Source organism: Stegodyphus dumicola, chromosome 1 (genome assembly GCF_044657685.1).
Source record: "Stegodyphus dumicola isolate Sdum_Otavi_A_Nest chromosome 1, ASM4465768v1".
Taxonomy (NCBI): domain Eukaryota; kingdom Metazoa; phylum Arthropoda; class Arachnida; order Araneae; family Eresidae; genus Stegodyphus; species Stegodyphus dumicola.
The window spans coordinates 116638342-116665074 of NC_140768.1; the positions used below are offsets into that span (position 1 = coordinate 116638342).

General features: G+C 32.0%; 2 protein-coding genes across 4 annotated transcripts in view; one reads left to right on the forward strand and one right to left on the reverse strand.

Annotated features, from left to right (window-relative positions):
* The first annotated feature begins 77 nt into the window (after positions 1-77).
* LOC118195960 (uncharacterized) lies at positions 78-8649 on the forward strand. Its single transcript, XM_035367308.2, has 2 exons — positions 78-285; positions 7771-8649. The coding sequence occupies exons 1-2, from the start codon at positions 177-179 to the stop codon at positions 8388-8390; spliced, it is 729 nt and encodes a 242-aa protein (XP_035223199.1). The 5' UTR covers positions 78-176; the 3' UTR covers positions 8391-8649.
* Positions 8415-26733, reverse strand: part of LOC118195959 (sphingomyelin phosphodiesterase-like) — a 203475-nt gene continuing 185156 nt past the window's right edge. For all 3 annotated transcript variants that reach the window (XM_085819714.1, XM_035367306.2, XM_035367307.2), the window contains exons 12-13: positions 16204-16388; positions 8415-10110 (exon numbers count right to left, since the gene is read on the reverse strand). In XM_085819714.1, coding sequence (XP_085675840.1) covers positions 9999-10110; positions 16204-16388 — 297 coding nt within the window. In that variant the 3' untranslated portion in view covers positions 8415-9998. The remainder of the gene's footprint in view (positions 10111-16203; positions 16389-26733) is intronic.

Here is a 26733-nt window from a genome sequence, read left to right on the forward strand (position 1 = left end):
AATATCGATGAAAATTCTGTCTGTTCATACATTTTTAAAGCTCGAGTTACAACCGTTACTTCAACAATCGTTTTTAAGATAATGCTCTGGTTCACTTCCACAAATTAAAAATACCGTAGAATTTTTTAATTTAGATAACTTTGCTTTTCTATTAATTTAAATTCAGTTATTAAAATATGATGAACTACATTCGTTTGTCAATTATCTTAGCCTTTCTTGACTTTTCGACTGCAAATTCACAACGAACAACAAATGATTTGACCGTAATTTACAGATTTGATAACGGTATGTGTTTTCTTACTATTTATTGCTTAATATTAATTGAAAACAAAATACCTTTTTCTTTATGCAATAAAATGACAAAGAAGCTTATTTTTAAAGTATTATATATTTCACTATAACGTGAATTCGAGACAATAATGATTTAACGTTCTTTCACATTTTGTCCCCCTTGAATAATAACAAAAAATTTAAACGAATTTTCTAATTTTTACTGAAATCGTTCTGTCTTGTAATATGGCGTTAAATATTGTGATACCCTTGGACTTAATAAATGGATCCTTTTTTTTTCCCTCATTAGAAGAGATTTCAGAAAATTTTAATACCAAGATATTTAATGTGCATTTTGATAATAAATTTTACATAAAATTTAAAACTATAGAAGGAAAGCAATCAAAAGATGTTTCTAAATTGTTTTAGAGAGGGAAAATTCTGAAAAATTTAAAAGAAATATATTTGATAAGAGAAATTAATGAAAATGCGAAGAAATGAGGAAAAGGAAGTGCACGAATTGGATTAAAATTGTCAAAAACTAATATTACAGTTAAAACAATTTGTACTTCCGCCATGAGAAATCGAAGAATACTAGAGGAAAAGATAATTTCTGCTTGTTTTATTTTATTAGCTTTAGCTATTTTTAAAAATAGAATAGAAAATTTTAGGAATAAAATTAAATAGGAAACTTCTTAAAAGCTACAATTCAGAGAAAATATGTGTTCACTAATGGTCAAGCCGTTAAGATTGTTGAACACTGGAATTTTGTTCTGAGTTTACCTGCCAGACAGCTGGCAGGTTGCGGAAGAATTTTATGGTTTTATAACGTGAAAAACCATTTAATTTCCTTCCGAAAGTCCAGACGGCTTTCGAATGCTTTTAGGTAACCGATTAAAAACAAACAAATTATAAAATAACAGTAGAAAATATAGGTACGGGTAGGTTGGGGTGGTAGTGCAGATATGCCCTACCGCACTAACCGTTCAGATGACTCCTACTGTTTTGTGGTATGGGAAGAAAGGTGGGATTCGAGGATCCAACACGTTTCCCATATTCTAAAACTACTCAAGAGGACTTTCGGTTCGCCAGTACTTTAAATGTCCCCATGCCGCACTTAAACACTGCTATGCTTTCTCCTGAATTTGAGTCTTAGCTCAATGATATGGCAGCCAGTCTTGGTAACCATTACACCACTCAAAACAGCGGTCCGTCACAGGCAGCAGCATTTTTTGGGTGCAACAGCATTTTATACGGTTAGTCAGATGGATCGTCGAGGCAGATGAAGAATAATTATATCCTAAATTGAATTCTAAATTCATAATGAATTAAACTGAGAAGAAAAAGAATTTTCACTACACGAAATATTGGTAAGAAAATCGAAACAGGAACATGGAAGGGCAGTTCTCTTACATTTTTGCAATTTATTCCAAAATACAATCTCCCGAACAAAATTTCAAATATTCTAATACGAGTGCGAACTTTCCACTTCATTGTTGTAAGTGTTGCTAGCTATCAGAAGCATTTTCTAAATAAAAACCAATCAAGAAAGAAATATGTAAGAACTACATATGTATATATTGCATTTAAAAAGCCTTTCGATGCTGTATGCATAATAGCAACAGCAGCAATGTAGCAGACCATTACAATAACATCGAAGACTTCCCCAATAGATAAAAACAAGCAGAGTGATAATAATATAACGTTAAAATGTTGGAATTAAAAGTTTTCCTCCCAAAATAAACGCAGAATTTTAATTAATTCTCTTACATTTCGTTTTGACATTTTTTTGTAGTTATATGCATAACTTGATTTGTAAAATTTAAAGTGTCGGCGCCCCATGGAAAACCATCCGGAAGAAGATAATAAATAAAAAAAATAATAAAAACAATTGAATTTAAATTCAATAAAATGTAAAGAGATAAATAAAAATTTAAGAAACCATTCAGTTACTTATAAATAGTGTTAAATAATATAACAAAATATTGGACCTCATTTTATTTTCGGCTATGGCTGGAACTGCAGTTTCATTCAAAAACTAAGACATGGTGGAGCCTTGCTCTAGCTGAATTTAAGTTCTAAATACTGAGATTTAACAAAAATTTCTCGCCTCAGCAAATATCTTTCTGCGCAACCAGTTCGCGTTGGTGTATTTAATCCTATTTTGTCAAATGATTTTTGGCATATGAACGAAAGAGACTTGCTGTGATGGGAATTAATAAAAAAAAAATATCGTTATCATCAACTACAAGGTATCTGAAATAGAACTATCAGCAGGGGCGTAGCTAGAGGGGGGCAAGGGGGGCCAAACTGATGTTACGACATTTTAGAATTAAATTTTTTCCATCCTTGGCAAGCAGTAGGGGGCGCGAAATCTTCAGTTGCCCCTGGGCGCTGAAAACCCTAGCTACGACTCTGACTATCAGGCTAACAGATTAGAACTATCATTTACTTCCAGTTCTGTTGCAAAAAGTCAGCTAGAGAATATCACCAAAGCATGCGTATAGCTTTAGGTACTAATGTTGTATCATATGACACTGTGAAGGTTTGGTACCGAAAGTTCAAAAACAAGGACTATGACTGCCATTTTTCACACCTGCAGCTACATCTTACTGGTGCTATCTTCCATTCTGCACAGGACGCCCGAAATGACGTTGATCTACTTTTGAACTCACGGCCACCAAGTTTCTGGGCCGAAAGCTTTCAAAAACTATCAGAACGTCGGCAGAAAATCATAGATTTGGGTGGTGATTACTACCCGCACTAAAGGTGCTGTTTTCATGTTTTTTTTTTTCTAATTTAATTAAAAACTTTTTTTTGGCGTGATTGGGATTATTAAATTACGGCAAAGCACACGAGGGCTATCTGCCTTCGTGGAGTACTTTCTAAAGGAAACTGGCTGGTATACACGTTACACATGGGGAAAACCACGAAAACACCCATGCAGCCAGCCCGTTCGCGGGATTCGAACCTCGGATCGAACTATCAGTGTTCAGCGTCTTTACCACTCGGCCACTGGTGGGTTCCGTTTTTTGGCGGAAAACTTTCCTTACAGCCAGATATTTAATATTATGCATTATTTCAAGGATGACAGAAACGGAGACCATTCTTTTTCTAGCACAGCAATGATAGAAGGTAAAACGGTTAAAGCGTCACCAATGAAAATCGATAAAACGCTAGTAAATTCGCAAACAAAGAAGGAAGAATCCTACACTTTTTGACCGCGATGCCCAGCTGATATGATTCTAATTGTCAAAAAAGATACCACAGGGAAGACATTTTCTCTGAATCTGACGATTTTCTTCCCTTAATTTGGTTGCATCGTTAAAAAAGTATGCAGAGGCTTTACAGTGAAAAGTCACTGTATTCGCTCGCATAAACTCTGCACTTTCTGGAAAGTAAGCCTTTGACATGTCTGCGATGACTTCAAAGTTTCAATCTTCCACAAAGTGTTTGTTTCTCTCTCAAGCACACATATTCAGAAATTAGAATCTACTTTTATGGCATATTTATTATTAAAATTGTCTGCTGACTTGTGGTTCCCTTAGGTACTACTTTGGTAGACTGTTGCACGGATATTTGGCGAGTTACGTTGGCGCGATTTTTGCAATCGTCAGCCATCTTCAAAAACGCTGTTTTTATGCATAGTAAAGTATTCGAAACTTAAAAATAAATATCGTTAAAAGTAATGGATTGACTTTTTGTTGAAAATGTCGTTTTTTAAGATGGAAGGCAAGTGTAAATAAATACATTTACTATGAGTCTAAAATACTAAAGTAAGGTTATTATTACTTTCATATAGCAAAAAAGAGAATAAAAACACTGCTATAAAAACATTGTGCCAACGTTTAATTAGATTAAAATATTACTGAAATTGAATATCGAATTAAAAACCATCATATCAACATTTAAAAGAATTAGAATATTATTAAATTCAAATACTTTAAAATACGTTATATAGAATATAATTAACATTAAAATATATGTGACAATAATTATCTCAGCAATTTTTGAAAATAGTGTATTAATATTTTTTAACAAAAATTGAAGTGTACAATTATAAAATAAAAGAAAAATATGTACTTACATTTTTTTTGAGTCATTTAACCTGTTGTTTATTGATAAGTACCACACACACACACACACACAAAAAAAAAAAAAAAAAAAAAAAAAAAAATCGGAATCATAATTGAATGGCCTCTTTTAACAATCTTCATCTGTGATCCACATTTCTCGGACTTCATTGAAGAAGCAATTAGTGAGGTTTCCTTCAAAAATTTAAAATAAATTTCCTATGACGCTGTTAACAATTTATAAATAAATTAGGAACCACAGGTTGGCCAAAATAAGGTCTCAAAGGGCAATTTTTTTATTCCAATACCAATAATTCTTGGTAATTACCAATAACAACATTCATCTTCGAAATGGACATATCCATTCCATTTGAAATTTGAGGAATTGGAATATTTGTATGAATAATAAAATTTTAAAATGGCGCGGTAATGCACAAATATTCAGTAACCAATCAGGGAGCTGATTACCTCACGCATAGAATTAAAATTATTTAAATAATCATTCATAATAAAATCATTTTTAAAACAAATGCAAAATTAAATTGTATTTTAATATTTAACAGCCATAAATAATGTTTAAAACATTAGATTAAATTTTTAGATATTAATAAAACCAACTTTTAAGTAAGGTGATGTCATTGATTACATCATCCACAACATAAAATTATATAAAATATTATAAACAAAATTTTTATTTCAAATAAAAATGCAAAATTAAATTGATTTTTAATAATTAGGAGCCATAAATAATATTTAAAACACGGAATTTATGCATAATAAAATGCATTATTTTTTAAATAAAATGACAACAAAGTATCGGTTACCATAAATAACTTATCCAGCAATGGGTTTACCATAAGTTGTATTACTCACCAAAATCCGCGCAACCGTCTGCCAAAGTAGCACCTTTCCCTACATAAAAGAAGTGCCAGAGCGTTGGTTATATGTTTGTCTATCAAAATGGGCGGCAAAAGTTCTAGCTACGCTACTGCCCGACGGTACATCAAGTATCGCCGGACCTTAGTATCATTTAACCCCTTCGAGCCGGGTAGCGAAAACGCGTGCTTATCGCGGAGGCCGGCAGTGTCTTCCGCAAGCGTCTCTCCAGGGCCAGGGGCTTTTTTGCTACTAAGCCTAAATCCATGAAATTTCCGAAGTATCAACGCATTGTTTAATAATGCTCTATAGAGTATTTAAACGGCTTATGCTTTATAGATATTTTTATATATATACTTTAATTACCTTATTTCTTGTTTAAATGCATATTTTACACATTTTATTTTAATTACTCACCATTTTATGACTTTTAACATTATAATATGAAAACTAAATATATTACTTAAAATTCTCTTTTCGTATGAAAAATTTTAAAACAGGGATCTATACACAGTCCTACGTTACATTCCTTGAACTCGTAATGACTCATTTGCCATTTTGGAGGATTTTTCCGGGAATGTTAACAAACGAAGCATCGTCGTCTCATTTTCTTATCAGTCTCTTCTGAACAAAGTTTTGGAAAATGTCTTTCAGTTAATCTTTCAGAATCAATATCAGAATTTCAGAATCAATATCTGAAATGTTTTGCATCATTTCTGCTATTTCATGCTCTGTTAAACATTTTCGACGCTTCGACATTGAAACGGTAAAAACAGAAAGAATTCACGTCTAACAAGATCTAATTATTTTCTAAAAACTGAACTGTAGACGGAAATACTCAACGCTTTAGCGCATATAAAACTTCTACTTACAATAATGCTGTTTCTTGCGCTCTTGGATTTTATATTGCCTTTATTCCATAAAAAGTACTAATTTTAAAAATATGTTAAATTATTTTAGTGTTTTTTTTTCTTTACAGTTATTTAATATGATTTATTCCTTATTGGATGCTAAAGCCTTATATCAATAAACAAATAACTGTAAATTTTATTTGTACTCAAGGGGGATCTTGATTATGCTGATCCACTGCCAATGCATATTCAGCTATTGCCTCTTGATCATCATTCATCCACCCCCAGTGGTCAATACCAATCCCACATCCTTAAAAATTAGCATCTTTTATGATGTAGAAAATGAATCTTTTCATGTCCAGGCGTGTTAACACATTTTTAGAAGAATTTCGATAAAAAATTTTTAAAAAGGCAAATGTTTTGGAATGAAAATTTCTGGCAACCACATATTATTTGAAATGAGAAACACTGTCTGCTAGTTTTAAAATGATTCTTCTTTCAAAATGTCACATGTAAGCAAGCTGTGGAATGATGGATATGTTTTTGCACTTTCTGAAGAGAAATATTCCTATTCCATAATTAAAAAATGCTATCAAATGCATGACATTCAAATTTCTAAGAGCAAAATAAGCAATAAAGGGGGAAAAAACTGTCAATGATTGCTTCTACAGACATGGAAAGAAGACTCCAAATGAATACCCATAAAAGGATACATACTGTTTCAAAAGTTTCTAATCATTGGTAACAAAAGAAAACCCGCCAGCACAGAAATCAACTGCAAAGTCTTTAAATACATCTGTAGTGACAATAAATAAAATAATAAACCAAGATCTACAACTTAAAAAAGCTAAAATACATAATATTCACCAGCTTTTGCCAAGGCATGTGGCTTAATGCAGAAAAGCTGTACAACCCTATATGAAAACCATCTAGCAGGAGATGAAGGAAATACATTACAACCTTCGATGAAGCATGGGATTACCTAAATGACTGCAAGACCCCCCTGAAAAAAATCTATTTCTTATCAAAAAGAAGAGAAACAGATGGATAAACCTTGTCCTTCTGTCAATGGGGAAATGAAGTTTCAGGTTTACGATTGTCCCAGGGTTCTATTACAACGGGAAATTAAAAATAAAGAGTGACAAAAATATTATAATCAACTCAAGGTACTATCGAGAGAAAGTTTTTCATGGAAGAAATTCCATTCCTTTATCTCAGTGATTGTCAAAGAATGAACTTCATCAAGGCAAAGCAACAAGTCATACTCAAGTAAAAGTACCACTGCCTTCTTTGAAGAAATGAAGACTGGTATTGCATATATATGTTTTCAACATATTCCTGGGGAGTCCCTTCACATCTCACCTATGGACTATTGTGTCTTTAATCTGTGGAAGAGATTTCTTTCTAAGCACAAATCCACCGCAATGGATGGCCTTTAGAAAACAATGGAAGATGAATAGAAATTAATACCCTAGGAAATTTTACGAAATGACCCCCTATCACGATGCCACAAAAAAAGTTACCAGATTGAACTTTTAAAAGAATACACTTCACATTTTAAACATTGATTAAATGGCCTCGAAATCATTCTAAAAATGTGTAAACACCCTCTGTATTTATTTTTTGGTGTATATGTGTATATAACATTAACATGCAATCAGACATTTTAAGTCGATACTGCATCATCTTTACCTATACAGGAGTTATCTTTTACACCGATCAGAAAAATGCAACCCAAAGTGAAAATAAGAACAGAACATCACAACAGAGTTTACACGATGGAAGTTCAATGGAAAATTTTAACTCTTCAAATTCAAGTTTGCAGCATCATCGTTCCATGGAAAATTTGAACTCTTTAAGTTTACAGCATGATAATTCCACGGAAAATATAAACTCCTCCACTTCAAGTTTACAATATGAACAGTTAATGGAAAATTTTAATTCTTCTAATTCAAGTTTACAGCATAAAGGTTCCATGGGAATGAAGTTACACAATAACAAACAGATAAGGAAGCCTAATTTAGAAAAGCACTATCAATCAGTTATTCAGAAAAAGGAACAAATAAAGAGAAATTATGAAATTAAAAAAAGTAAAGAACTCGAAAGGTATCCTATAGAAAAATTGGTGGCTTCAAGTGTTCAAAGAAGTGAAAAAGATCAAGTATTTCATATTGTCACCAGACAAATAACCAGAGAAATTCTGAAGCAAATTTTAATGCAAATAGTAATAATCTATGTGCAGTTTATAATGTCATTTGCATGTACAACAGCAATTCTAACATTTGTTGGACGTTTAAGAGCTGTGCTCACTGATATGTAAGAAAGCAATAAAGAAACATCAATATAAAGTAAATAAATTTATTGTCTTGAGCACTATTCAGTTTAATAAAATAGATTTTACAAACTGCAAATAAAATCACATTGGATAAACAATGTAAATGTAGTTGACTGTACAACGTATTACTGTACATTATATACAACTAATTTAAAGTAGTTATAACTTATACAAATCAAATTAATGCATTACACAAATGAACACTTGACCTTTACAAAAAGTCTTCGCAAAATATAAAACAAAATATTAACTACTATGTACATATTTACCTACAGATAGATTCATTTGAAAAATATTCTAAAAGAATTGAAAATGATATGCAATATTCTAAAAAACTAGAAATAAAAAATGCATGTTTAAACTTGGAAGAAATATATATGTAAAATCAATAGCTGCTTAAAATGTACACAAAGTAGAAATAATACATTGCAAATAAAAAACAGAAATCTTATAAGTTATAATTCTTAACGGAAGAAGTTAATATTCTAAAATGTATTTAAATATATTTAAAGCACTGACATAACATTTTTAACCAGTCTTTTTTTTTTTCAATCTCGAAAGTAAATATGTTGTGTAGAAACCTTATCCACTATTGCTGTAATAAAACCATACATGCTTTAATAGCATTCAATCTGCAGTAACTTTATTCAGAAACAACAAAATTACCATTTTACTAACTTTTATTTGAAAGACATTTATTTCCTTATCTTTTTTTTAATACACACTAGTTTTGTTTTCTTGCTCTTTTAATAATAATAATAATAATAATAATAATAATAATAATAATAATAATAAATTTTATTTCCTGAAGCATTTTTCCAAATTATTTTTTCTAATTTAGCTCTTAACTTCTTCAGAAAATACAGGAATGAAGTTCCTTCATTACAGATTTTAATTTTTACTTGAAATTTTCTTTTTCCTAATTTACAATTTATGTGACATTTTTTAAGAATTAATACATAAAATATATAATTTGCACATAATTTTTACTTTCAACTGCTTTAATATCTTGTGCCAAGGCAATTAGTGTAGTCCTAACTTTTATTGAAATGTCGCTGCATTCTAAAAGGCATACTATAGTATCAGTAGCTATAACATATTAAAATATGACAGTTAATGAAAAAAATTTATGCAGTACACACCAAACAATCTATATTCTGTGAAATTTCTAGAGAAAAATTAATTTTAAATCTCTTGGCATCTCTACAAATCTTTACTTTAATTTTTAGAACTTTAGATTTTAAATTTTGATTTAGATATTTAGCTTTAATAAAAGTCTAATTAAAACAATCTACAGAACCTACCTGATACACATCTAAAATATATATATCATTCACAGTGCATTAAATATTAAATCTTTTATACTATACATTTCTTCAAAATTTACACAATTCTGTAATTTTAGCACTATTTCTTTATACTAAAAGCAATCAAGAGTAATAGCAACAGTAAACTTCAAATAAGCGGCAAAGAAACAAACTAACAAAACTTACACAAAGCTATTAAAAAAAGTACATATGTGAACTTCAGAAAGTGAACAACATTTGTAAGATTTAAAAAATGATTTATAATCACAACACAAATGAAAAAGGCTTAGCAAATAAGAGGATCATTTGATTGTCCTCGACGTAATCTGCAGAGAAAATTCTTCTTGCAGATATAATCACATACTGGATGGCTATAATCACTCAGCTTGGTATAATACCTGAAATTAAATATATAAAGTATCTGATCAATATAATTTGCATAAATCTTGGTACATACAGTACAAAGTCTAAAATCTGGATCAGCAGCTAATAAATAAATAAAATAATAATAATAATAATAATAAATCCCCCCTTACAAAATCTATGAATGGAGAATATAATAGTACTCAACAAAAGGAAGAAGGTTGTGCAGTAAATGCAATTTTTCTCCAGACTGATATTTGCATATGTTACTTTCAAATACCTCCTCACTATGGAGTTGCATCATAGGCAATAAAAATACATTGAGTGACACTGTACAAATGCTAGAGAGGATCACACTTTCAGCGCTTGAATGGTTGGTAGTGGAGATGGTATGTGGTTACATTATTTTCTCACCTGATACCACAGTGGGTTTAGCATTTTTCTACATGACCTAAAAATTACGCAAACTCTGATGTTGCCATGTCTATGTTCACCTTACTAGATTAAACTGATGATTTAAAATTCGGAAATTTCTGAAATCGCCAAAATTCTGAAAATTTCAGGTCTAGATTTTGTATTGTATGATAACATTCAAAGAAAATTTAAATTCTGTAACATAAATGGAACAAATATTAAGCTGAAAACTAAGTAAAACCTTGAAATATTTACAAAGTATAAATTAAAATATTTATGGCAAAGAAATGACTGTCAAATTGTATGTAATGTTCTTCATTTTAAATAACAACGACTGGAAGAGCACAAAAAACAAAACCGCTAAAACTATTCAAGAATAAACCTGCAATTTTACACTATAAACATAACTTTTATTTAAATGTTGATTATTTACCGAAACTATCGATGGCACACTGTTCAAACATCAATTCTACTTTCAAAAAGTTGCCGCCCATACGGGAAAGTGGTTAATGACTCGGACTGCTGCACTGAGGGCCTGGGCTTGAGTCCCATAGAAGTCATGGATGTAAAATTGTATGTCTCTTCATAGGAGGCAACGATGGCTTCCTCTACCTCCATAATAAAATGACCACCACGAGTATAATACTGGTATATTAGAATTCCAAATAAACCAGACTAAATGGGCTGTTTTTTTTTTCTCTATATCTAAGACATATTTACTATAAGGTAGATGTATGAATTTTATTTCTTTATTTATCACATTACATGGAATATTACAAAAAAGTTGACTATATACTTTACTTCCTTCAATATTAATCCTAAATATGTACTTTCAATTATAAAGTTTTTCAAAATAAAATAATTTTTTTTTAATAACAGTATCAGCATTGAGGAAGGAAAGTTATTTTAAAATTATAAATCTAACATTTTATATATATAAGGTCTAATAATTAAAATGTTTGCTACACTTTAATAAATATAAAAAGTTTCATTCCTTTACATTCAACGTTCAATTCATTTCCATTTTAGAATTGATAGAGATATTATAGAATGAGTTTAATGACATAGTTTACTTTTTACTGTTTCTTGCTTAATGATTTCAGCAAGCTATGGACCAGATTTAAGAAGAAACTAGGAAACAAAAGTTGTCATTTGGGTGATTAATTAAGGCAAAAAATAATCCATTTCATTAACTTTCTTATTGGTCTGTGAAACTATTAAGTATAAATACCTCTATGAATTTTACATATAAAAGTACAAAGATGTTTTGCTCATTAAAGCCTAATGAACTCTGGATTAATTGGACTTTTTCACTCTAAAGACATTTTAAAGTAAAATTGGATATTTACATAATATTTCTAGCAACACTTTTGAAATTGTTTTCATGAAAATCTCTTAAACAATTTTATAAATAAAATTATTTATCTAAGATCAATTTCAAGAAAATGATCAATTTCATAAAAATAAAATATGTAGCTATATTTTCAAACAGCCTACATTTCTAGATTATGCAGCAGAAAAAATTAAAATATTTTTAGTTCTGCATCAAAACATTTTTTTTTTTAAATAAAATCATTTACCAATATGCAAAAACTCATTTCCGTTTTAAACTTTGAAAGAATAATGAAATTAATTTCTGTTTGCAAAGGCCTTTTACTTTAGTACATGGCTTTGTTTCTATATTTCTTTATTAAAATTAAATAAAAAATATTCATATAAATTAAATATATAATTCATACTTAATCACCAATAAGTAAATTAAGAAAATATTTTATTTACTTTTCCTTAAAATTACCCTTTAGTTCTCCTAGTAGACTTTTACTCTTAAAGCAAAACTGCTCAGCATTACAGATTTTCAATGACAAAAGAAAGATGAGAATTCAGAAATTTTAAAAACTTTAGTAAGTATTCATATGAAAAGTTCTTTGTTTCTTACAAGGAGAGCTCAACCTCACTTTTGAGTCTGCATCATTTTTCAAATAAAAGAATGTTGTCACTTAATGTTATTGCCATGTATTAAAGAAATAATATAGCAAATATAAAAAAAGTATGACAACACTTTCAGGAATTCTAAAAGTAGGCTGTTTTTAAACATTTTGAAATTTTGCTATTGATTTTATGTGGCATAAGTGTGTGATGTTTTAAATAAATTAAGTTAAAAATAAAAGTTGTCTAAGTCATCTTACTAAGAAGAAAACTAAACACTGATATATTGATATGATGAACTGAGAAAATGATGAAAACATTAATGGCAACACTTAACACTAAATAAAAAATTCTGAAAACATTTTTTAAATTTAAAAATACACAAGGGTAGTTAAGGTACAAAAATGTAAAAATAAAGTTAAAAATACAAAAAAAGGTAATAAAACAAAAAAAAAAATAGTTATGAAGTCATTATTTACTTTTATTTCTACAAAAAAAGCAGTAAGAAAGTTAAAAATACAGAAAAGTAGTAGTAGGTTCAAATCCAAGAGCAGACTGGTAAACTGTGAGCTCAGTGAGAGCAACCTTAACAAACTGTCTGGTACAACATTAAAATCTGAATCCTTACAGATTTTTTTCTATCTTTTTTAAAGAGGACATAAGCAGCAGTTTAATTTCTGTTTTTATTTCCATATTAACTACTATCTGCAGAATTATAAAATATTATTGAAGAATATAAAAGAATCTCATTTACGTGAATTAAATACGAACTTCTTCGATTAGCATGACAAGTAGCCTATAGTTTTCTTTAAAATCCCTCTCCACTCTTCATTTAGCTAAAGTTTTCCAACAGCAGGTAATGGACATACTACAGAAATCCTCGAAACTCTGAAGCCTGGGCCTTACTCCAACTCATTTTCCATTTGCTTAAAGATTTTAAATGTTAAAGGTGAAGATTTTGTATGGTAAAAGAGTTCAGAAAATTTTATGTAATTAATTTTAATGTGAAATTGATGACTCCTTTTTATTATTTGTTGCTACATTTATGTTATCATGAGTTAACATGATTCACAGCACTAAAGATTTTATCACTTTCCATTCAAAAAAAGAGCAAGATTGTTTTTTTTTTTTTAATATCTTAGTTAAGACTATGGTTTCAGAATCATATGTAAGGACATATCTTATTATAATTTTGAATACAAGTGGCATTTTTGATTAATCATGAAAATTATTTTTCAAAATGTATAATGTAAAAATATTATAATGCTGCTCAACGAAAGTATGTGCTATAATAACAAAATACGATGGCTGCTTTAAGAATAATAGGTGACATTAAAATTAATAATTTTAGATTTTATGCTCTCTCCGTAAATCCATCTATTCTCCAAAATTCGAGATCTTTTCATGTTATGTAATACTTAATGTAGATACCTTTTGACCAATTAAAAAGAATTGTAAACCTAAACTTTTCTAACTCAAACTGAAACCTTTGGCTCCTTCCCTCCTTCTTTTGAAGTTTTACGTCCACTTTCACTTAAGCTTTCCTCCTGGCAAGACGCTTTGCTGCTTCGCTTCTCAAATGCCTATGCCATTTCTTTTTAAAAGCCAATGTACACTGTGAAAAAAAAAAAGGAACAGTTCTATACCTCCTGTTCTATTGGGTGGATTGACAAAATTCAAATTGCATTTTTCATGTCTCAAAAACACAACTTAGGATATGTATTAGATTGATATATAGCATTGTTCTAATTTAGGTATTTTGACAAAAAATGGGACTTTTTCTGAAATGACATGAAATTTTTTTCCATAATTTGATTCTACGACTTAAATTATGCCAAACTGCCAAATTTTTAAAAGTGCATGAGCAGTTTTTAAAAAATTAGCTCTCAAAATTTTAGCTCCTCAATGTTAATTCAATTTGATATATATTTATTATTCTCTCTTTTTTATTAAACTTATTTGATTCTTTTTTTCACATTTCGAAATTTAAGTTTATTCCAAATAAAATTCACCCATTTTTAATGATTTATTTTTTAAATTTGCATTTTAAAATAACTTTTATAAATTTTTCGAAAAAAATTTTGAATTATAACCTATAAAATTTTTACCATCATCTTAAATTAGATGTATTTCTAAAGATACCTGCAAAAAATTAGACTTTTTTATTCAAAATGTCTGAAGATATACGTGACTTTATATATTGGCGCATTTTGAAATTTGGCATATTTGTTGAAAGCGATAATAACATCAAATGTGGCTTGGGCACTTTGTTAAAATTATTTGAAAGTAGGAACGATGTAACTTTTTTCTGCTCATGCACAATGTAAAAAGGTAGGAACGAGATGAGTTTTATCCCTCTCCAGCACAATGGAAGGGAAAGGAAAATAGCTTGCCATATATTAAGAAGATCGGCAAGTATACTATTCTTGGCACAACTGAAGAAAAAACACGCCAAGATAAACTGTTGAATTTTTCCGTAATTTTCACACCAAATTTTACAAAATGTAATATTTAGGCATAATTTGAGTCGTAGAATCGAAATATGGAAAAAAATTGGTATGTTATTTCAGAAAAAGTCCGCTTTTGTGTCAAAATACCTATATTAAAACAATGCTACATATAAATCTAATATATATCCTAAGTCGCACTTTTGAGACATGAAAAACACAATTTGAATTTTGTGAATTGGTCCACTAGAATGGGAGATATCCAATTTTTTTCCAATTCCTGTTCCAATTTTTTTTGCACATTGTACATAGAAAGTTATCATATTTCATTATGACTGAATCATAGAAATGTATCGGATTTCATTATGATTGGATAAATATCTACCGAGATAATTTTATATGCGTGGAAATAAAGATTGGGAATTTGTCTAATTGATTTTTGTGTCAGTGTCATCTTTTCTGTCTTCCCTTCTGCCAGGGGCATAACTAGGAGGGAGGAATGGGGAACATCTGTCCCCGGGCACAGCATCCAGGGGGCGCCAAATTGATATAAAGAAATTTTAGAAAGAAATGTTTTCCATTCTTGGCAAATAGGAAGGGGGGTTGAAATTTGCAGTTGTCCTCGGGTGCTGGAAGTTCTAGCTATGGCTCTGCCATCTGCTTCCAGGCGCTTGTGTCGCCTTGCTGCTATCCATGCAGAGTTTACTTTTCTAAATTTTGTCCATACTTATGTAAGCCATAGAAAATTAGGGTGCATATCACAACCACAGTGATAATGCACATTATCCAGAAGTGAAATTATTTCTAGAATTTCGGCCATGTCTGCAAGTTTTTTTTGGTTTATGCATCCATCGTTCTAACTACGCAATCAAGTTGTCTTCAAGTTATGATGAATAGAAAACACTGCCAATCTGCTGCAACTTACTTCTACCAAGTCATCTTATTTCAATAATAGTGCAGTCTTATCACAATAATAACACAGTTTTATTACATATTTATATATATACTTCTCTATTACTTAAAATAATGTGATAGTTCTGATATTTGTTTACGAGACATGCCTCATCATAACCTGGTATGCGAAAGCTGTAAAGAAAACTATCTTGTAATCAGAAATTTCACAGTAATACACAATATGCAGTAACCTGTTAAAAAAGAAAGTATGGAAAAAAAAAAAAAAAGAAGCTGATTAAAAACTGGAAGCGACTGTCTTCCCTCCAATGTTCTTTCTTTCAGCATTTTGGTTACGAAAAGATTAATTAAGTCTCATTATATGAGGTTTCATAGTAATAAACTTGCACTTACAGAAATGATTTAATAGTGTTATAGTATATAACAAACCTGTAAAATTTTTTAAACAGTTTATCATCCTCCTCAAAATGATGAATCAGAAGATCCCAGTCAGAAGGTAATAAGGAAGTCATATTAAAGGCATCTTTTGCAGAATATTCGAACCTCCACACCGGTTTCATGCGAGAATTTGCTTCAGTTAAATTCAGGTAATATGTTTCATGATCTAGAACAACCTAATACAAAAGATAAGTAAGGAATTAATATTTGAATTAATTTACGACACGAAAGCATTTCTGAGAACGTCGTAAAAAGTAAAATAACTTCTGAAAATATTAATGCTATACGTGGAATAAAATTATTTCTCAAAAGATAATTGAATGCGTAATTTTGAGATACACTGAACAATAAAATGAAAGAAAAAAAAATCTGAAAGCTTTCAGATTTTATATTAGGCCCAAAGAGGCATCTCTTTTTTTTTTTTTTTTTTTCCCCCCATTTACACAGACATACACATTTCGAGAGCATTTTGGCTAAAAATATTTAAAAACAGCATACCTTTAGAATTTTCAATAGACAGTCTGGCACAATGGATATAAAAATACTTTATTCCGTACAATGTGTTGCCACTGCTTGCTTCAGAATCGTTGAGTTTCTTACTCAAAACTTCATTAAAGTTTAAAAAATATGAAATAGATAATAAAACAAATTCAAAATTTAGGTTTCTAAGGTGGCCATATTCGGGTGGAGGACTATGTTATTCAAAATTTGACAGCTGTAGGTATCGTTTTTTTTCACAGTGTGAGAAATATACATACATTCACACAGATTCTTCATTATCTAATTTCTTTAAATATAACACAGGGCGATAATATTTAGTGGCAACAATTTAAAAATTCATACACACATTTATAATGATTCAATGCAAAAGTGCCATTTTGAGACTAATAGCACTTCTGGGCTACTGTCTCTTTGGGCTAATAAAATGAAAGTATAATTATGCAGCAAAAGAACTTTTAAATCCATATTTTGAACACTGAACTTGCTTTTACCAATATCAAGTCATGCTTCCACCCGAGACTGGTGCTCAATTTTTAAACTTTTTGCTGCCAAGAAAGGAATTCTGTTTAATATAACTACAGTACAAAGTCCGTAATCTGGATGTCCATTTTCCGGAATAATTTATAATCCGGACCTCAAAGCCACAAACTTTTCTTTTGTATGCTTTAAACATGCGCATAATGTGTTTACGCACGAGCCTTTAACATATAACGGACGGTGCATTTCAATTAATGTTGCAGATTGTGCTGTTCCTTAATCTTCTAATTGGATCTGTCTTATTATTTTTTGCAGACTGTTAGAGCAATTTTATAAAAATTAAGCCTGAACTTTCGATTACGTCAAAAAGAGTTTCCAATTCTGGAGCTGCCAAAGGATCTACAAAGCAAAAGCATGTTTCGATGTCCATCAAACAAAAAGTGGAATTGCTTCAAAAAATGGATAAAGGCATCCATCTCAAAATTATGTGAGGAGTATGACATTGAAAAGTCAACTGTATATGACATGAGCAAAAAGAAAAAGGAACATTTTGAAGATTCTGACACCCCACTCGCAATGAATAACAACAGAAAAAGGGTTTTATTATGCTAAAAGTGACGATCGTGACAAAGTGATGATTGAATGGGTCAGACAGCGTCGCAGCAAGGGCGTGCCATTGACGGATCCAATGCTAATGACGGTTCAAGCCAAAATATTTCATGAAGAAATGAACTTAAACACTGAGTGCACATATTCGACAGGTTAGTTAACTAAATTTAAAAATCGCCATGGTATAAGACAATTAAAAATTTCAGGTGAAAAAGCTTCAGCTGATACTGAAGCTGCTGAACAATTTGCAGATGAATTCATTGAACTCATTACTAGTGAAAAATTACCTCCAGAACAAATTTACAACCTTGATGAAACTGGTTTTTTCTGGCAAAATGTACCGCGAAATACCTTGGCAACCTCTACAGAAAAAACTCCAACTGGTGTCAAAGATTCCAAAGCGAGATTAACAATTTTAGCATGCACATGTGCTGCAGAAACGAACAAGTGCACACTTTTTGTAATCGGAAAACATGCACGACCTCGAGAATTTACAGGAGTAACGATTTTCCCCATTATATACCGCACAAATAAAAGAGCATGGATGACACAAGCATTGATGAATGAAAGGTTTGAAACTAATTTTATACCCAAGGCTCGGAGGCATTTGAATTCGGTTAGTTTGTTTACCTGACGACTCAAAAATAGTCCTGATTGTTGACAACTGTTCAGCGCATACTTCATTTAAAGTTTTAGTGAAAGATAACGTATCCGTATTATTCTTCCCTCCAAATTGTACGTCTATCATTCAGCCAATGGATATGGGAATAGTGGATGCACTGAAATGAAAATATAAAGTAGCATTTTTAAAATCTATGTTAAGTTTCCTGAACAATGGCAAGACTTTTCAAGACTTTTTGAAATTTTTTAGCATAAAATCTGCTGTGTGGAGCATCACAAGATCGTGGGAGGATGTGTCTCCAGATACGTTAAAAAATGCTTGGCATAATTTATGGCCAGCTACCATATTTCATGGTGAGGACGATGAAGATCATAGCTGCGAATTTGAAGGTTTTGGACATCGCAAACTAAAGGTTAAATCTTCCAGTTATTGGCTTTTGTAAAGAAATGTGGAGAAGCAGTAATAAATGAAGATGATACAACAGAAGTTTTTCATTGCAATGACAATGCCCCAATCATGAATCAATTAACGGACGGCGAAATCTGTAGTATGGTTCTAGATCCAGAAAATACCGCTTCCAATAGTGAAGAAAGTGACAGAGAGGTTATTGAAAATGAAAAAAATTCTATTGACAACTTAATTGGTATTCTCGACACAGCAATTACAGGACTTGAACAGTGGAACTTTGTAACTGAACAAGAAATTATGTCTGTTTATAGAATTTAAGAGAAAGTATTAGCACATAAAATGAAGCAACTTAAATTGAAAGAAATGTTTAATAAAATAAATAAATAAATATTAAGTTTTTTTTTTTTTCTAAATTTTGATACCCTTTAGATCATAATTGCTCTTTATTTCATAATTTACGGTTTCATACTTTTAACTGTATAATTTCTGCACGCCATCTTACCAGATTTAAATTGATGATCTATAATCTGGAAAAACCCCTAATCCGGAATCGCTGAAGTCCTGACAAATCCAGATTACGGACTTTGTACTATATTTAGGTACAGTTTACCATGAACACAACTGGTTCAAGGACACATCCTAATATCTATTACACATCCAGTTGTAAACTCTATTGCTGTTAAGTACCTATATATTTTGTGTATAATCACTATGCTTTAAATAACCCCCCCTAATTTAATTGTAAATGCAAAATTTAGAGATTTCAGATATTGTCCAGAACAGTGGTCTCAAACTCAAACTGCATGTGGACCAAATTATGATCTGAAAATAGTTGATGGGCCAGAATTTTTAGCCCAAAGGCGGTTAGCCCAGAAGAGCTAATAGCCTCAAAACAGATTTTGCATTGAATCACGTAAATGCAATATATCACTTTTCAAATTGTTGCCACCAAATGTTATTGCCCTGTATTATATTTAAAGAAATTAAATAATGAAGAATCAGCATCAATGTATGTATATTTCTCGCATTGTAAAAAAACAACGGTACTTATACTTGACAACAAGCTAACCTGAGAATATATACAATGCTAGAATGATCTTTTCACCCTGTTCTTCAAGTTATCCATACACAGCAAACTGCCTGGAGATTCATTTCCTCCAATGCGCTGCACATTTGGCGACTTTATATGAAATTCTTCACTATTATCTAAATGTAACGTATACAAATTTGATGACATTTAAAACCCAAATTGTTACTTAAAACTTGAAATGGAAAAGCTAACAATGTATTCCTTGTAGTTAGGGTCAAATGTTTTTCCCAAGACTGTTCGTTTAGTTAGAAGTAAAATATACACTGCTGGCCACCGTAAATGCAACATCCTGAAGGAAGCATGAAAAATAACATGAAATTTACAACATGAATTAGCGGAGGTGAGATATGCAAATGATTAGAATTTCAGCGCAGATGCACATCACGTGCGCCTGTGGCACCACTTCAAAGCACTATTTAAGGCTTGGAGTTATCGACGATTTCAAGTTCGACAATTGTGTTTTTCTTGTGGTTTTTAAAAAAAAAAAAAAAAAAAAAAGATCAATTATGCCTTGTACTAAACAGCGATGATCGTTTGATCAAGTATCTGAGTTCGACAGAGGTAGGATAATGGCCTACCGAGAGTGTTTGAGGAAAATCGGTAGTTGTGTTGTATGAAACCAAACAACTGTAATGTGGATATGTGACCATTGGATGCAGGAGGGTACAACGGACCGACATGTTCGATCGCATCCACCTCAGTGCACCACTTCATGTGATGACAAGAAGATTACACACATGGCAGTGACGGATTGCTCAGTCACATCACGAACCATAGCACAGCACATTCCGTCTGTAATGCATCATCCAGTGTCTGTGCGTACTATTTGATGCCGTTTACAACACAGTAGTCTGTCCACAAGACAGTAGTCTGTCCACAAGACGTCTATTGCTTCGTCAACCTTCGACACAGAACCACAGACGTCTCCGCCACGAATGGTGCGATGAAAGAAGGATGTGGACGGCAGAATGGAATGAAACTGTCTTTACTGACGAGTCACGCATCTGTCTGCAACACCACGATGGTCAGATTCAAGTCTGGAGACACCATGGAGAGAGGATGCTGAACAGCTGCGTTATGCACTGCCACACTGGTCCTACGCTGGCTATTATGGTACGGGGCGGTATTGGATATCACTCTTGCACTCCTCTAGTATGCATTCCTGGTACCAGATGCAGCTAGCGCTACATCTCCGAGGTGTTGGAGCCAGTTGTCCTTCCTTGCCTTCAGGGCTTGCCCACAGCCATATTTCAACAGGATAATGCATGACTACACGTGGCACGCATCGTCCAAGGGTTCTTCATCAATCACCAGATTGAATTGCTTCACTGGCCGGCTCGCTCTCCGGATCTTTCGCCGATAGAAAACATGTGGTCCATGATTGCTGAACAATTGACCCAGATTACATCCCAAGCTGCCACACCAGATCAACTTTGGCAACGTGTGGAAGCTGCTTGGTATGCTGTACCCCAAGAATGCATCCAAAGTCTCTTTGAATCAATGCTGAGGTGTGTGGCAGCCGTGATTTCCAACAATGGCGGCTACTCTGGCTACTGATTCTGGAAGGAATCACACTTCACAGAAGTCTATAAATTTAATCATTTGATGCTTGGTCAACATGTTATCTACTAAATAAATTTCGTTGTGATATCTCGTCTTTCTTGGTGTTGGAATTTGGGTGGCTAGCAGTGTATAAATTTTGAAAATCTGGTAGTAAGTTAATTTTCTATTAATTTTTAAGAATTTATGCAGCTTGTTGCTTCCAAAACAGTGAACGAGGGAAAAATTTACGATTAAAATTTTTTAAAGACGTTAATTTGATTTTAATTTGCCGATTGTTTAAAAAACTCAGGTTTTAACGGGTTTTATATTATATATCAGACATTATAAAAATTGTATCCTGTATTATTAATTGTCCCCTAAGACGCATATACGAGGGCCATCCAGGAAGTAGATTACGTTTCCGTCTGTGTCCGCTAGGGGCGGGGCTAGCGCGGCCATCTTGGGGTCAGAGCGTTGCGCAGCTCAGTCTGCATCTAGCCGTGCTAGTGAGAGGTTCGTGCTGTGCTCTGTTCAGATACTGTGACGGTTTGAAATGTCTGCGTTAATTGAAAATCCCGCGAGCTGCGAGGTGCGCTCAGTAATAAGGTTTCTGACTGCAAAAAACTGTAAACCGATAGAAATCTATCGGCAGCTTCGTGAAGTGTATGGGGACAACATTATCACTGAAGGTGGAGTGCGTCAGTGGGTCATAAGATTTCAAAATGGCCGAACCAATGTTCACGACGAAGATCGAAGTGGGAGACCCAGCATAGTGACCGCCGAACTTCTCGAAAAAGTCGATGCTAAAGTCCGTGAAAATCGAAATTTCACAATAACGGAACTTTCTTTGAGTTTTCCACAAATTTCGCGAAGTTTGTTGCACGAAGTCATCAGCGAAAAGCTTGGTTACCACAAGTTTTGTGCAAGATGGATTCCAAAAATCTTGACAGAGGACCACAAAAATCAGCGAATGGCTGCAGCGTTGAACTTTTTGGACGCTTACCATAAGGATGGTGACTCTTTACTCGATCGCATCGTTACTGGTGACGAAACATGGGTGAAACATGTGAACTGTGAAACGAAATTGCAATCAATGCAGTGGGGGCACACAAGTTCTCCCCAAAAACCCAAGAAATGCATGCAAACAATGTCGGCAAGGAAGATGATGGCGACTGTTTTTTGGGACAGAAAAGGTGTAATTTTGGTGGACTTCCTGGAAAGAGGCACTACAATAAACTCTCAAAGGTATTGCCAAACTCTCCAAAAACTCAGAAGAGCAATTCAAAACAAGCGCAGAGGAATGTTGAGCTCTAAGATCTTGTTGATTCACGACAACGCCCGGCCCCACACGGCAAATGTCACTCGTAAAGTTCTTGAATCTTTTAAGTGGGAGTTGTTTCCTCATCCGCCATACAGTCCCGACCTGGCACCGAGCGACTTCCACCTATTCCCAGCAATGAAGAAGTGGCTGGCTATGCAGCGTTTTGATGACGACGCACAGCTGCAAGAAGAGGTAACGAAGTGGTTGAAGGCACAGGCGGCCGAATTTTTCGACGAAGGAATTTCCAAGCTCGTACATCGCTACGATAAATGCCTTAATTTGTATGGTGACTATGTAGAAAAGTAGTATTTGAGTGTGGCTTTCATCTGTATATAATAAAATTTGTTTCTTATACTTTGTTTATTTTTTTATTCCAAAACGTAATCTACTTTCTGGATAGCCCTCGTACTTTCAGTCAGGCCCAGATAATCATCTTCCTACAATAAGTTTTATCCTATCTTTCTGATTATTGTTTAAAATAAAAAATAAAATAAATAAAAAGACTGGAAACTGAGATCTTCAGATTGCAGTGTAACAACTAAAGAGTTTATCATTAAAAATTTCAAGGCAATAGAAAAATATTAAAACTTTAAAATTGTGAAACAAACATAAAAGTTAAGAAACAAATGATCTTATACCAGGTTTATACCAATCAATTAAAATATTTATAACATTAGAAATGTCTTATATTAGTTACAACAAAGCGCAAATGTCATAAGAACTAAAAAAGTATAAAACAATTTAATTCTTAAGAAATGCATTTATTGCTTTTAAGACATTTACCATATTAATTAACAATTGTTTATTTGTATTGAAAAGATAAATTAAGGTTTTTATGCTCTGACGAATAAAACGTCTATGCGCGACGGAGAATGAAAGGTGAGTCTTTTTCTTTGCAGCAGGGGAATACATTGCTTTTACATCTCTCAATTTATAAAAAGCTGGTTGATTCAGCTCTCTGAGAATCCGTGAATTATATTTTGTTGTTTAAGACTGTATAAGTTATGTAAAAACCATACACTTCCTTCGAGATATAAAAATAACAAGCAAATCATATGGAAAGTTCTAGCTATTTCTTTCTTAGACGGAATCATCAGCAAATCAAGCATATTAATGAGAGTCGCTTAAGCCACGAAACACTGGTAGTATGCAGCGAGTTCGTTTGTAATAACTGTAAACTCTGAACTGCATGGGAGTCCCTCAGTGTATTATACAAAAGAAATCCTTTACTCTTATAAAGTCCCCATGAAGCCATCTCTTCCATTAGACAGAAACCCTTGTTCCTTCTACCATAATTAACTTAATTGATCAGTACTTCCGTATTGGTTAGGTGATTTGAATAAAGCAAAGCACAGAAGAACTATCTGACTGAGGGGTGAGATGCATTTGTGTGGGATTTTCTAAAAGAAATAAGATCATATTCATGTTACACATGGCAAAACAATGAAAACTGGCCATGAATACAACTTGTTTGCTTGGATTCAAACAATCTCAAACTATCAGTATTCAGCGATTTAAGCACTCGGCTACTGGAGGGCCACTTTCATATTATATTTTCTAAGGGTTGTTAGCTTGTATTTATAATGCTTTTTATAACTGTTTATAGTTTTACCTTTTTTTTTTTTTTTTTTTTTAAATTTTTGTCCTTGAAAATGGCCTTAGTATTTTTAATTTGTGGCTCTTAAAAGGGCCTTTTTTTAACTGAGGTATTCAATCCCACTAAGATTATTATAACAAGTAACATTATCATTATTGGAATTATTAGAAAAATGCTTCTGTAATTTGACAAAAACTATTCATTACAATAATCTTAGCCGAACTGTACAATGGTTTTTCAGCTTATGAGGTTGAAAATTATACACATATGTTGAAGATGAAACAGATACCATAACAATTGCTTTCTTCTCCTCCTGGTCAGTGAATGAATGCTTTAATTCCTTTTCTCATCAAGAGAAGAGTGTGGTTGGGGTTGCTGGAATTTGGAGTTTCGCCAATAATGCCAAAAAAAGGGGGATGTCTTCCTGCTGGTCATTGAATGATTGACATGATTTAGCAAATTTTTAAACAAAATGCTGGATGCAACTTTTTCACACATTTTTTTCCCTTCTGTTCTCTTCATTCAACAGTATTCATATTCCACAGCGTATTTTTTAAAATATTACTTCTCGAAATGGTAGAACTATATCCTACGGCGGATGCATACACCCTCTACTATATCCAGTGTTCTCAAGTTAGGTTGATCTGCAGTATAGAGTCATCTAATTTTAAATAACATAGTGCTCCACCTGAGCATGGACACCTGGAAGACTGAATTTTGAATTTGCTTTATTGTCTATTTCATATTTTGTGAAACTTTAATGAATTTTCGATTAAAAAATTTCAAAGTGAGCAGTGGCAACACTGTAGGGAATAAAACATTTTTATATCCAGTGTGTGAGGCTGTCTATTCGAAATTGAAAAGAAATGCCGTTTTTAAATAATTTTAGCCCAAATGCTCTTGAAACATGTATGTGTCTGCAAATGCGAAAACACCCATTTGGGCAGAATATAAAATCTTAATTCCATTGATAAAATTTTTCAATTTTTATTTATGTATATTTTTTTACAATCAATTTAAAATTTTGCATATTAAAGATTTATCAAAACATGTACAAAAATAATAATATTGCAGAGGAAACAATTCATATTTATAGTTATTTTCTATCTGAACGTTTCGTACCTGTGAAACATTGAGACATTTTTGCTGGCTACAATTTGCAATTCAAATAAGCTGACAGCTAAATATTAATTCTTATGATTGACATTTCTTTTAAATAATTCTAACATGCACAATTAATCATTAAATAACTTAGTTTAAACTAAAAATAAACTAATGAAAATTTTCCAAGTTTTCAGAGAAAATTTAGCTAGTGAGACAAAACTTGAGAATAAATAATGATAATTTAGTCTATTCCTCTCATTAAAATTTTCTTCGATGAATGAATAAAACCACATATGTTTATATCTAAATAATTATTAACTTCTTCGTCTTTTACTACAGCTTGACACTTTATGGCATTTCAATTCTGATAAAAATTGATTTCAATGCATTTCGATTCTGATAAAAGAACTGGAGAGAAATTACCAGACATTATCTTCATCACAGATTGCAGAAGCTCATTAGTCAATTGTGATGTTTCCCTAATTTTCAATTGTGAAAAAATTCTGTTTGTATATAATAATGAATAATAGTTTAATTTGGTTTGTTCTATTATTAACTATTTGTCACTAATTTAATAATTTATTAAATATTCATTTTTCTCTTTACATTTCATTCAATTTCAATTTGATTATTTTTATTATTTTACTTATTAATCTTTTCCCTTTTTCTGATGGTCTTCCTTAGAGCTCTGGTACTTTTAATTTTAGAAATTAAGAATTTGGTCATTGCTACAATTCTGAAGTTTTGGAGTTTTAAATGACAAGCAGTATAGATTGTATATAGTACATCTAGTAATTCTAGTTTGTACATCTAGTAATTTTGTCTTTTGTACACAAATATGCATGTTTTACATTAGAGTTGGAAACAGAACTAAATTCTGAATGACATAAAGTGTTCACTTAAAATTCAATTTAAAATCAATTCTCATCACAGCAATATGTGGAGAGGGCAGAGACCAAGTTGCCATTTCTTTAATATTATGGAAATGTGTCTGTTCAGAAATAGTTTGTTAGAATGAAAAGTATCTATCTCATGAGCATGTATGGGATACTCTAAGAAGGGGAACTGTATTTAGTCACACTCCAACAAGAATAATTCTGGAGTAGAAAAATGCTTTGCATTAAATGGTGAACATTTTCAGACAGCTCACGAAGAATAATGTTACAGGAAGGACAAACTGATGTTACGTTTACTTGGCTGCCCTTCTTGTTCATGGTCAAGTGTCCGTTTTACTGCAGTTTTGAACTCAT

What these genes read in the sequence shown, in the direction of transcription:
- LOC118195960 (XM_035367308.2), top strand. Translation starts at nt 177, where the DNA reads ATGATGAACTACATTCGTTTGTCAATTATCTTAGCCTTTCTTGACTTT. An exon ending in AATTTACAGATTTGATAACG is followed by an intron (nt 286 to 7,770) that starts GTATGTGTTTTC and finishes TTACCTATACAG; the next exon opens with GAGTTATCTTTTACACCGAT.